This window comes from Gracilinanus agilis, chromosome 5, assembly GCF_016433145.1.
Source record: "Gracilinanus agilis isolate LMUSP501 chromosome 5, AgileGrace, whole genome shotgun sequence".
NCBI classification, from domain to species: Eukaryota; Metazoa; Chordata; class Mammalia; order Didelphimorphia; family Didelphidae; genus Gracilinanus; species Gracilinanus agilis.
Window position 1 is genome coordinate 223,241,095 of NC_058134.1, and position 12,093 is coordinate 223,253,187.

Below are 12,093 nucleotides of genomic sequence, written 5' to 3' on the forward strand. Positions count from 1 at the left end.
TCCGGGACTCCGCCGGCCCCCGGCCTGTCGACAGCCAATCGCGGTCCTTAGGGGCGGGGCTTTGGCGTTAGCTCACGCGGTACCGGGAGAGGCCACCATCGATTCTGTGCCGGGAGGGAGAGGCTAGGACATCATTGATGCCCAGGAGAGCGAGGAACAAGGACCGTCGCTAGCTACAGCTCACATCTGCAAAGGCAACGGTGGCGGCGGGGGCACTGGGCAGCCTCTTCTGGAACGCGAGGCGCCGCCCGCAGTTCCCCGGCCCCTCCCTGACGCCGGTTGCCGGGTGTAGTAAACACACTTCAGAAACGTGACGAGCTGGAGGTCACGTGGATGAGTCCTGAGCCAATGGGGTTCCGGGGGCGGAGCGAAAGCCGCTGACGCGTCCGCCCCAGCTCGAGGAGTCCGAGTCCGAGCCGGAGTTGCCGCCGCCTAAGGGAACCCGGGAGCCGGCGGAAGAGAGCGGGAGCTGGACTGGGACCAGAACTAAAACCATAGCCTCCTCTCCCTCTGCCTCTTCCCCGCACCCGGGTGGCCACGTGACCTCCCGGGCGTTGGCGCGAGGATTTCCCCCCCACCTGGTCCGCCCGGACGCGATGTGGCCCCGCCGGGCGGCCGCAGGCCTCGCTGGGTCCTAGAGCCCGCCGTGCTAAGGCCCCCTTGGAGACTGGCCGGCTGCGGGATGGGGGTGAACGCTGTACACTGGTTCCGGAAGGGGCTCCGGCTCCACGATAACCCCGCACTCAAGGAGTGCATCGAGGGCGCCGACACCGTGCGCTGCGTCTACATCCTGGACCCCTGGTTCGCGGGCTCCTCCAACGTGGGCATCAACAGGTGGCGGTGAGTTTGGGCTGGACGGGGAGGCCAGGGGCGGGCACGGTAGCCTTGGACCAAGTAATCAGTCAGCTAATCAATGTACGATGTCCCAGTCTTCTCCGAACCTCCTCTGCGAAATGGAAGGGGCCTGTCACCTCTTAGAGCCATAGATCAATCAATATGCGATGTCCAATTCTTCTTTGAGCCTCAGTTTCTTCCTCTGTAAAATGAAAGTAGCAGACTCGAAGGTCCCTACCAGCTCTGGAGCTATATGCCAATCAGTATGTGAAATCATCATCAGCTCTGAACCTGAGTTTCTTCCTCTTTAAATGAAAGGGGTAGGCTTTGGAGGTCTCTGCCATCTCTTAGATCCATATATCAATCAGTGTGATAAGTCAATCTGATACTCAGTTTCTTTATTTGTAAAATTAGGGCGTTGGACTAAATGACTTCTGACGTTCCTGTATCAGATCCTCAGTTTCTTTTTCTTTAAAAGGGATTGTACCGGGTGAGATTTTAGGACTCTTTTGTCTCCAGATCTCTAATCCCCTGAGCCTCTATTTCTCCAATTGTAAAACGATGAGGTTGGATTACACAGCCATGGAGGTCCCTTGAATTTGTGATCCTGTAATCTCTCAATGAAGGAGCATTTCATTTGGGGATACATAAGAGGATAAGGTATTTACAGCATTTCGTAAAATTTTAGAGTTCTGAATAAATGCTTCCATGATTACTGTTGTAATTAATTGCCTGCAGTGGGAGAGCCCCTAGCTTAGCCCTATAAAGAACTTTGGTGTAGGGAGACATAGATTGGAAGGATAGAAGTTATTCCTAGCTCCCTCCCCATTAAGTGACTTGGCCAAGGTCACATTGGTACTAAGGGTCAGAGGACTTTTAGCTCCATAGTAAAGTTCCTGCTCTCACAAATCTCACTTCCCTGCTGGGATTTGGGATGGGTAATATGTACACAGATAAATCAGTACATTTGATGTGGAGGAGGGTCTGTGATTTCTTTGGTGTAGTTAAGAGCCCTGACTAGAATTCAAATCCCACCTGACACTGATTAACTTCCCTGGGCCTTCCTTTCTTTCTCTGTAAAAATGAGGAGTTTTCAGAGAACTAGGTTGCCAAGTGGATAGAGAGCCAGGCCTAAAGATGGGAGGCCCTGGATTCAAGTCCAGCCTCAGACACTTCCTCCTTGTGTGACCTGGGCAAGTCAGTTGCTGAGTCCTTACCACATTTTTGCCTTAGAACAGATTCTTAGTATGGATTCTAAAACAAGGTAAGAGGTTTTTTTGTCTTTTTGTTGTTGTTGTTGTTTTTTAATGAGGAGATTAGACCGGTAATGACCCTGGAAGGTGCTTCTGCTCCTAGTATGGTTTATGTTTGTAGTCCTGGAGGATAGACTTGGCAGGGATTGCCAAGGTGGATGTAAACCTCCTCTGTACTTAGACTTTGAAGGGGCCCTAGGTGAGGACCCTGAAACCCCCAAAGTAGCAAAACAAAGAAGAGAAGTCTGGTCCTCTCTTCAGGACCTTGCAGCCCCTCTGCAGAACACCTGTGCCTCTGGTCTCTGTGGGGGACTAGTCTCATGAGCAGCTAGTCCAAGTCAGAGGCAGGGTCTGACCCAGAGACCAGCCCTCCTGTCGCTAGAAAAGTTGAAGACTTGAAGTAGCTAACTTTGAAGTTTGCAGGTAGCCCCCAGATCCCAGGCTTCATTAGATCCTTTTTCTAGATGAGGAACTTGAAGCTCAAAGGGGCACCTGTTGGGAAAGGCTAGAGCTGGAATGATGCTCAGGCCATTGAATTTACCAACTTGTCTCAGGCTGGCTCCCAGGCACACAGGGCAGGCAGCTCTGGGTTTCCCCAGGAAGTCTCTGCATTTGGAAACAAGGACTTGCCTTGTTTATAGTGTTTGAGAAAGGAGGACTTTTGCGTAAGCATTCAATGAAAATGGTTAAGAGTTGTCCTCATCTCCTTCACCCTAATGCCTTTGCTCCTTTCTGTGTATTTGTAGTAACAAGAGATTTTCCCCAAATCCAGCTGAGAGAGAATTTTTCATCGTAGTCTCTCCTGAGCCCACACCAAGCTTGTGGTTATATCCTGCCCCGGGCATAGCCCTGGTAGACCGTGCAGTGTCTCTGTGTCCTCTTTGTTTGATGCCTGGGCAGGGCTACCACATCACAGAGGGGACAGCTTCCACTTTGTTATCTCCGGCAGGGCTTTCTTCCACCTCGAGGCAGTCATAGGAGCCTCAAGTAAAGCAGCAGCAGGAACTCTTCCTTGAACTCCGCCTTGTGGCTGATGAGATCAAGCACACTTTGGGGACTTTCTAGGCACTGCAGAAAGAAATCCTCCAGCAGGTGGGCTGGCTGGTAACAGATGGACAAACTATAGGAAATAACACAATCCCTTCCTTACGGTCCCCCTTTCAGTATCGGGTTCTCCATAGGGGAGAAATAGATCAAATATTTATTAACTGTATCATTCCCCAGGGATCTGGTTAGGTGCTAATGAACGGAAATAGGAGCCCTTGGAAAAAAGATGTAGAGCCAATGCACTTCTTACCATGTTCTGCTAAGGAACTGAAAAATTATTGAACACTTCAATATATAAGCCTTTTCTGAATAGTCTTTAAACCTTATTGGGAAGGGGAGGAAGAAGCTATGACAAAGTGGGAAAAGCACTATTTAGAGTCCTAAGAAAAGAAAAAAAGCCTAGAAAAGTATTTTCCATACAGTAGGTGCCATATAAATGTTTATTGAAGTTGATTTGTGATTTGGCCATGGGCTTACTTAACATCTCTAAGCCTTAGTTTTCCCATCTGTTAAATGGGGATCACAAGACTTGAAATATTTGCCTTCTAGAGTTTGAGGCCAGGGCTTTACAAAACCCTTACCTTACTCCACTAAAGTGGATTATTAAGTCCTAAATACTAAATATTAAAGTGTTCTGATGCCTTCTCCTAGCATAGGAATAACCCTGGGTTCTTAAAGGCTATATACCAGCCGAATATTAACTCTATCCAGCCCTTTGAGTAGCAGCTGGCAATATAGACTGTGTCCAAAGACCCCTAAATTTAGACTAGCAGCTTTTGTACAAGGAGAGCCACAAGGATGAATTTGTTGGCCAGAGTACTCTTGAGTTGTATAGATGATTGTGTCGTTTGTGGGTCAATTCCATAAGTAAATTCTTAGGTACTTGTCTTTGCATGAATCTTAAAGTACTATGTTAATGTTAGCTACAATTGATAATAAGGATAGAACAATTTTGAGTCAAAAGGGAAGAGAGAGACTAAAGTGCTTTACTCAGGTTAATTTTTAACCTCAACAGTCCCCCTGAACCTGCAGAATAAGGTTCAAACTGCCACTCAGGGCCCTCCACATTCTCTCCACCAGTCAGCTTCCCAATGTATTTTCTCACTACTCTCTTCTTATGAAGCCTGCACCTTTGCCAAGCTAACCTCCTCCTTCCCATGACCTCATTGAATTCTTTGGGCTCGAAATGTCTTCTTTCCCCCTCATCCCCCCCACCCCCCAATTCAGCATATCTCAGACAAAACTCATTTTCATTTCAAACCTTCTTGCGCTTCCTGACTTGATTAATTCTCATGGTGATACCACCAATCATCCAAATACCCATGTTCATTCAAAACTGGGGTAAGGGGCAGCTAGGGGGACTCCTTGGGTAGGAAACCAAGTCTGGAGATGAGATGTCCTGAGTTCAGCTTTGGCCTCAGATACTTCCTGGTTATGTGACCTGAGTAAGACACTTAACCCCCATCACCCAGCTCTTACTAGAATCAATACATAATATTGATTCTAAGATAGAAGATAAGGGCTTTAGGGGAAAAAAAAACTCAGTGGGATCTTTAGCTCAAGCCTATTGTTTTACATGCATTAGTTATCAAGTCCTAGTGATAATTTCTTCTAGGCTTTTGACTCTATTCCTTCTGCCACCAGGCTGAATTATATTGCAGTAGCTTCCTAAGAGATTTTCCTTCTGTTTCTCTCCATTTCCTTCCACCCATCATCACTCACATCACTGCCAAGCCAGTCTTCCTTATGTCCTTATTAATAACATTTTTAGGGTGGAACATTGGAAGGGACTTACACATGCTTTTATTTTACAGGTGAAGACACTGAGGCTGGGAGAGTGGGGGTGGAGGGGGGAATAACATGGCTAAAGCCCTGCAGGCAGCAAACAGAAAAACTGGGATTTGAACCTATGCCCTCTGACTCCAAATCCTGTATTCTTCATTTCACATTGTCTCCTCAGGACCAAATTTTAAGAAACTCTGCTTGCATATGTTTGTGTAGGTGTTTGGCATATATTTGCAAAATGAATGAAAGAAATGTGTCACTTAAAAATCACTTAATTATAAATATTGATGCAATAGATTTGTTTTTGTTTTTATTTTTTGTATAAGAGTGGTGAGAGGGATATTCCAAACAGACCAGAAATTAACTTAAGCCTCTTTACTATACTGGGATTCTCCTTCTGAGATATAATAAATCAAAAAGTGCTTACACAGAAAAGCAGTATTTTTCTTACAAATGTAAAAAGTGGGTAGGACGGGCAGCTAGGGGGCTCGGTAGCTAGAGAGCCAGGTCTGGAGACAGAAGATCCTGGTTCAAATGTGGCCTTAAGATCGTGACCTGGGCAAATCACTTAACTCTAGTCGCCTAGCCTTTACTGCTTTTTTGCACTGGAACCAATACTTAGTATCAGTTCTTTTTTTTTTTTTTTTTTTTAAACCCTTACCTTCCATCTTGGAGTCAATACTGTGTATTGGCTCCAAGGCAGAAGAGTGGTAAGGGTAGGCAATGGGGGTCAAGTCACTTGCCCAGGGTCACACATCTGGGAAGTGTCTGAGGCTAGACTTGAACCTAGGACCTCCTGTCTCTAGGCCTGGCTCTCCCCACCTTAGTATCAGTTCTAAGACAGAAGGTAAGGGTTTAAAAAAAAAGTGGGTAGGAATATTCAAATTGGAAGCTGGTGAATATTTTTTAACTTTATGATTTATGAAAGAGAAGTTTAGGGTAGAAAAAGTCTCTATTTATTTAGGGACATTTCTTGATACATGTTCCAAGAATGAATTAAAAGACAAACTTACATATTAGTTCAAAATTTTCAGACTGGAAGCTATTTGGTAGCCTTCAAAATCGAGTTCTTTCTGTAGTCTAGAGGTGGCATTGAAAAATACAGCCTGAAGAAATAATCCATGAGCTGCATTCTTATTTTAAAATATTTGTCTAGAGCAGATTACTCTATGTTTTGATCTTGCTTTTAGAGGGGAGAGAGACAAACAATTTGACAAACTAATTTTTTAGGCTGAATATTATTTTAACACATTCTAAAGTTATCTTTGAAGTATTATCACTGTGGGATATTAAGCAGTTGTTATGAACAAAATAAGGCTGCCTGTTAAAGGACTTTTATTCCATTTTGCACCTTTTGCATCCTTTTTATAAAAACAATCTGATCTATTTCTTTGGAAAGGGCCAGAGAAGCTTTCCTGAAGTAGCTGATACATGAGTAGTCATGCTTCATCCTGAGGAATTGACCACCTGATAAAGCTTGAAGTGGTGTGAATATGCACCTAGAAGAAAAAGAAAAAAAAAGACTTTTTTAAAGGATTTAGCATAATGACAAATTGATGGTTAATGGAAGATGTGGCTGATAAATACCTGCCTGGGCAAAAATCACTCTGGACAGTACAGTTTCATATTGTAAAGCTAAAAAAGAGATAGTCCTAGTTGCTATTCATATTTGTGATAAGGAAAATACTTTTCAGCACTTAATGTGTAACCATTTGATTGCTACTTATAAGGCAGTTTTTTACAACTTTAAAAACAGTTCAGGTTTCCAAAACATAGTTTTGGGAAATTTTGTCAAAATACTGATTATGATAACATAGCACTATTTGGGGGAAAATCTTCACATAAACAGGAAAAGGTTTTGAGTTGAATGTTGGTTATGTTTAAGCTGTATTCCTAACTAACTTTGGTTCATACATTCTTCCCTTTCCCGCCCCTGCCAAAATAAATCACATTTCCTTTAAAAATACATGTTCATTAAGTCTACTATTATCATTTTGCTCTTTAAGTGATATAAACTAATAGGATTACAAAAAGCTTTTCAAAATGTATTGCAATGGAATAATTTGGTATATTTTCATATAAGTTTAAACCTGAGATGCTAGAAGACATGCTGGGATGGATCTCAGCTGATAGTAATTTGTATTCAGAATTTCATTAAGTTGGGCTTCCAGGGGGTGGCTGGATGGCTCAGTGGATTGAGAGCCAGACCTAGGGACAGGATGTCCTGGGTTCAAATTTGGCCTCAGACGCTTCCTAGCTGTGTGACCCGGGGCAAGTCACTTAACTCCTGTTGCCTTGCCCTTACCACTCTTCTGCCTTGGAACCAATACTTAGTATTGAAGGTGGAAGGTAAGGGTTTAAAAAAAAAAGCCATCAGGAGCAAGAATAACCAGTGTATTATAGCGGTAGTCACACCAGGAGAGTCCATGTACCCAGGGTCTCCAGGAACCTTTGCATTCTGTTCTTAGGCACTATAGAAGTCTCTGAAGATCTAGCTCTTGGAATCTCAGGGATCCAGGAGGTTAGTCAGTGCAAGAATCTATGGGACCTATGGCAAAATCAAGAAGGGCCAACTGCTCCCACCCAAAAGCACAACTAAGAGCAGAACCTAGCCTTTAAAAAAAAAGTCCTAACTCCTTAGGAACTAAACCTGGAAAGATGCTAAATCAAGGAAGTTACTGACTAGAAAGAAAATTATTGTAGATCTAGAATACCCCAAAACCAACCCCGAAGAGATAGGAACTCCATAAGTGTAAGCAGATACTCAAAAGAAAATCGCATGATTACATAAGTACCTAGGAGAAATGAATTTAGAGATTAAAAAAATAAAATCACAACTATGGAGGAAAGAATTAGAATGTGAATAAATGGCTTAGAAGAGGAGGTAATATATCTTACCTAAGTAATGGTTCCTTTAAAACTAGAAGAGACCTGACAGAAATCAGTGTCTGTAGGATAAAGCAAAAAATATTTGAACAAAGTGAAAATTTTTAGAAATACAAGTTAATATAAGATAGCTGATAGAAAAAACAACTGCCCTGGAAGACAATTCAGAGAGAGTTAATTTAAGAAACATTGGATTTCCTGAAAATGATGATAAAACAAAAAAGCTAAGAACTGTATTTCAAGAAATCCTAAGTGAGCAGGAATCCCCTATAGTGAGAAGAATCTGTTTTCACAGTGCATAGTAAAGGTAGAAAGAATCTACCAATTACCCTCCCTCTACCCTCCTAAAAAAGGAAAAGTTCCTGGAATCTCACAGCCAAAACCAGAGCTCCTACATTAATGGAAAAAATACTGCAGATATTCAGAAAGAAATTTGAGTATATCAATAACACCTGAGTCAGGATCATACAAGATTTGACAGCTTCTACTTTAAATGAGGAGAGATCCTGGGATACTTTGTACCAAATAGCAAAAGATAAGAGCTTATGAACAAGAATAGCTTTACCCTCTGAAGCAGAATATAATCTTGGAGAGGAATAAATGAACCTCTAAGAATTTCTGTTGAAAAGACCAAAGCTCAGTAAGAACACTGAAATGCATATAATAAGTGGAATTTTATTGTGCTAAAAGAAACAATGAATATGAAGAATAGAAAAAAAGCACAGACAGACTCAAATGAACTGATGCTAAGTGAAGTAACAGAGCCAGGATTAATTATATATGTATATACACATATATACAATGACTACGATAATGTAAGGGAAAACCTTGAAACATTTGAGACTTAATGTTGTGAAATTATAAACAAGCTTGGCCCCAAAGAGGCAATATGAAGAGACACCTCTTCCTGCTCCTTTGCAAAGATTAAGAGTCCATAAATGTGAATTTTACATATATAACGTCAGGTTCTTTTTAGATGTGTTTATTAGGTTTGCTATTTTTTTTCCTTTAAAAAAATCCTTTATTGGGGCAGCTGGGTAGCTCAGTGGATTGAGAGCCAGGCCTAGAGACGGGAGGTCCTAGGTTCAAATCCGGCCTCAGACACTTCCCAGCTGTGTGACCCTGGGCAAGTCACTTGACCCCCATTGCCTACCCTTACCACTCTTCCACCTATCAGTCAATACACAGAAGTTAAGGGTTTAAAATACAAAAAAAAAAAAATCCTTTATTGTGAGGGGTGGTTTTCTGGGAGGAAGAAAGGATTCAGGGTGAAATCTAGGTGACAGAAAAATAAGATTTCAGTTTTTAAAATATTCTTTTTATGTGCTAGAATTTATGAAGTTTAGTAATAGTTAATAAAGGTCTTTTTCTGCTGAATTCCCCCCTGCCATATTATATTTTTAAATCTGCATTAAATTAAGTCACAGCTAAAAAATGTTAATGTAGCCAAAGATGAGGACAAAAGTGTTCTGCCCAACAATTCTGCCCACAGTAATTTAAAAATTGAATGTTGATTCATGGTAAAGAGCTGAAGTGTGTGGTCACTTAGCAGACACTATGGAAAAAAAAAAGCCATGTGTAGACTCTTCCTGAGAGTTCATATGACAAATGAAGTCCTCTGTAGAAAGAAGGTCAGAGATGAATTATACTGGAGGCAATTTCTCTATCACATTACTGGGTGAATCATGTTGCAAGAATGATGAACAGAAGACGGAATTATACTAGATCTTATAGGATGTCAAATGACCAATTTGGGATATGCTGGTGAAAGAGCTGCTGAGACAGAAATGGAAATGACAAGTACAAGCTGATCAGTTCTGATTTTCAGCAGGTCTAAACATGTCAAGAAACAGATTTGAATAAACCAGTGAAATTATATGTGCTAAAAGCTGAGGAGCATAATAGCATAATAATAAAAGCTGAGTATAAATGAAGTAATAATTCAGAAACCTCATTTAACAACTGGCTTCTCCCTTGACCAAATTTTTTAAATGCCAATAAAGAAAAAAACCATCTGTCTGGGTGCCTTCCCTCTAGTGTTGCTAAGGAGCAGTGAAATAGTTGAGAAGTCAGCCAGAACAAGAAGCACGAATATTTTCTAAATTAGCTAACCATTCCTAGGATAATTGAGTCACTCTCTCCATTAAGTTATTTGGGATGATAGGAGTAGGAGAGAGGGAGGGAATGAGGATGTACAAAAAGGAGCACACTGTGCTTTGCTCACTGTACAGATTGAGTGTCAATCAGCATATTTCCCCATTCCCTTTTGTTATACATATATTTTGTGTGTATGAACAGCTTGATTTAGCTTTGATAATAATTATATATAAGAATGCGTCTAGGGGGTAGCTGGATAACTCAGTGGATTGAGAGTCAGGCCCAGAGATGGAAGGTCCTGGTTTCAAATTTGGCCTCAGACCCTTCCTAGCTGTGTGACCCTGGGCAAATCACTTAACCCCCATTGCCTAGCCCTTACCACTCTTCTGCCTTGGAACCAATACATGGCATTGATTCCAAGGCGGAAGGTAAGGGTTTAAAAAAAAATGTATCCAGCTTGTTTTAAAGACTCATTTAAATAAGATTAAAGATATCCAGGTTATGTTACTGGCAAGGTCCCCTTAACTGTCCACCTCAATGAAAAGGTGTTTTGCTTTATATATAGAATAATTACAACTGAATGTTCATGACAAAAAAAAGGGGGGGGGGAGAATCTAGAGTTAACCCTGGAGAACACTTATACTTAAAGTTTTCACTTGACACCCCTTACCCCAATAACTTCCACATACCAGACAAAGACACATATGTGAACACAAGCCAATCCCAGGTTTCTTGACTAAAAACCATCATGGACTATCCTGCTACAGACTCAATTGAATGTGATCCCCCTATTCTCCACTGAGTTGACTTTTGTTTTGAATAGCCACTTGGTGGTGGTGGTGGAGGAGGGGCATGGCAGAAAGGCAGAAAAAAATTGTGCCTTCCTGCTTGGGAAAGCCTGAAAATTAGGGAACCTCCCCCCTTCCCCCCTCCAGCCAAAGCTACAGAGACTCTATCGTGAAACATCCATCCTCCTAGTCCTGCAAATAATGGCAGATGCTGATTCATCATAGCCAAAGAAGGAAAGGATGAAATACAAGGAAGAAACTAGGGCAGAGGGACAAGGTGAGGGGTTTCACTGAGTGGAAAGAAAAGAGGTCTGAATATCAGCTGAAACCAATTATGTCCTTCCACCCTCCACCCCACAGAAGCTACTTAGGGGAGTGAATCTCCTGCCACAAATGCTCCCCCCACCCCAATCAAAAGGGGAAGTCAGAAAGTGATTAATGGATAAATAAAAGAGTAAAAAATTTTAAGGAAAACTTTAAAAAATGAATCAACAGAATCTAAAGGAAGGATAAGTGTTAAGACCTCAAAGAAAAATACAAAATCCTCAGTTATTTCAAAGGCAAAGGATAGTAAGCCAATACCATATAAAATAAAACACTGTAGAATCCCAAGAGAGTAGCAAGAGATCCTATAATGTCCCTAGAGAGAATTGAAATCCATAAAAGAAGAAATTAGAAAGTAACAATGTCAGAATTTTGCAGATTAGAAAAAAAATTGTGTCCATGATGGAAGATTTCTCTAAAGAATCAAAAGAGAAGATAACAGCATTAGAATACAAGTAAGTGAAGTGGGAGGAGTGCTGGTAGAAGAGAAGTAAAAGGCAACACACTATCAAGAGCATACAGAGGGTCATGTAGGTGGCTCAGTAGATAGAGATGCAGACCCAGAAATGGGAGAGCCTGGGTTCAAATCTGGCCTCAGATACTTCCCAGCTGTGTAACCCTGGGCAAGTCACTTAACCCCCATTGCCAAGGCTTTACCCCTTGTCTGTCTTGGAACCATTACTTAGTATCAATTCTGAGACAGGAGATAAGAGTTTAAAAAAGAGAGAGACACAGTTTAGGTCAGACAAACAATCCTTCTAGTGACTGGCTCCATAACATTTTCTTATTCTTAGTCCAAGGGAACTGGAGCACTGACTCTTGGTCCCTGGTTGCCAGATGGGCACAATATCTGTACACATATATGTACAAAAAGGTTACTTGAACTGAGTTCTAAGATTGATACCTTCTGATGTGCTTTTCCTTTTTGCCTCACAGCAACATGAAGAAACTATTTCCTAACATTTGTAGTCGAGAGATAGTCAGGTGGCATTCTTTCTTTTTTTTTTTAAACATTTATTAATATTCATTTTTAACATGGTTGCATGATTCATGCTCCTACTTTCCCCTTCACCCCCCCC

The 12,093-nt window shown here is 41.8% G+C and overlaps 1 protein-coding gene across 1 annotated transcript in view; it reads left to right on the top strand.

Annotated features, from left to right (window-relative positions):
• Positions 1–682: 682 nt before the first annotated feature.
• CRY1 (cryptochrome circadian regulator 1) overlaps positions 683–12,093 on the top strand; it is a 55,638-nt gene continuing 44,227 nt past the window's right edge. The window contains exon 1 of the mRNA XM_044677242.1: positions 683–840. Within this exon, the coding sequence (XP_044533177.1) occupies positions 683–840 (158 nt within the window). The remainder of the gene's footprint in view (positions 841–12,093) is intronic.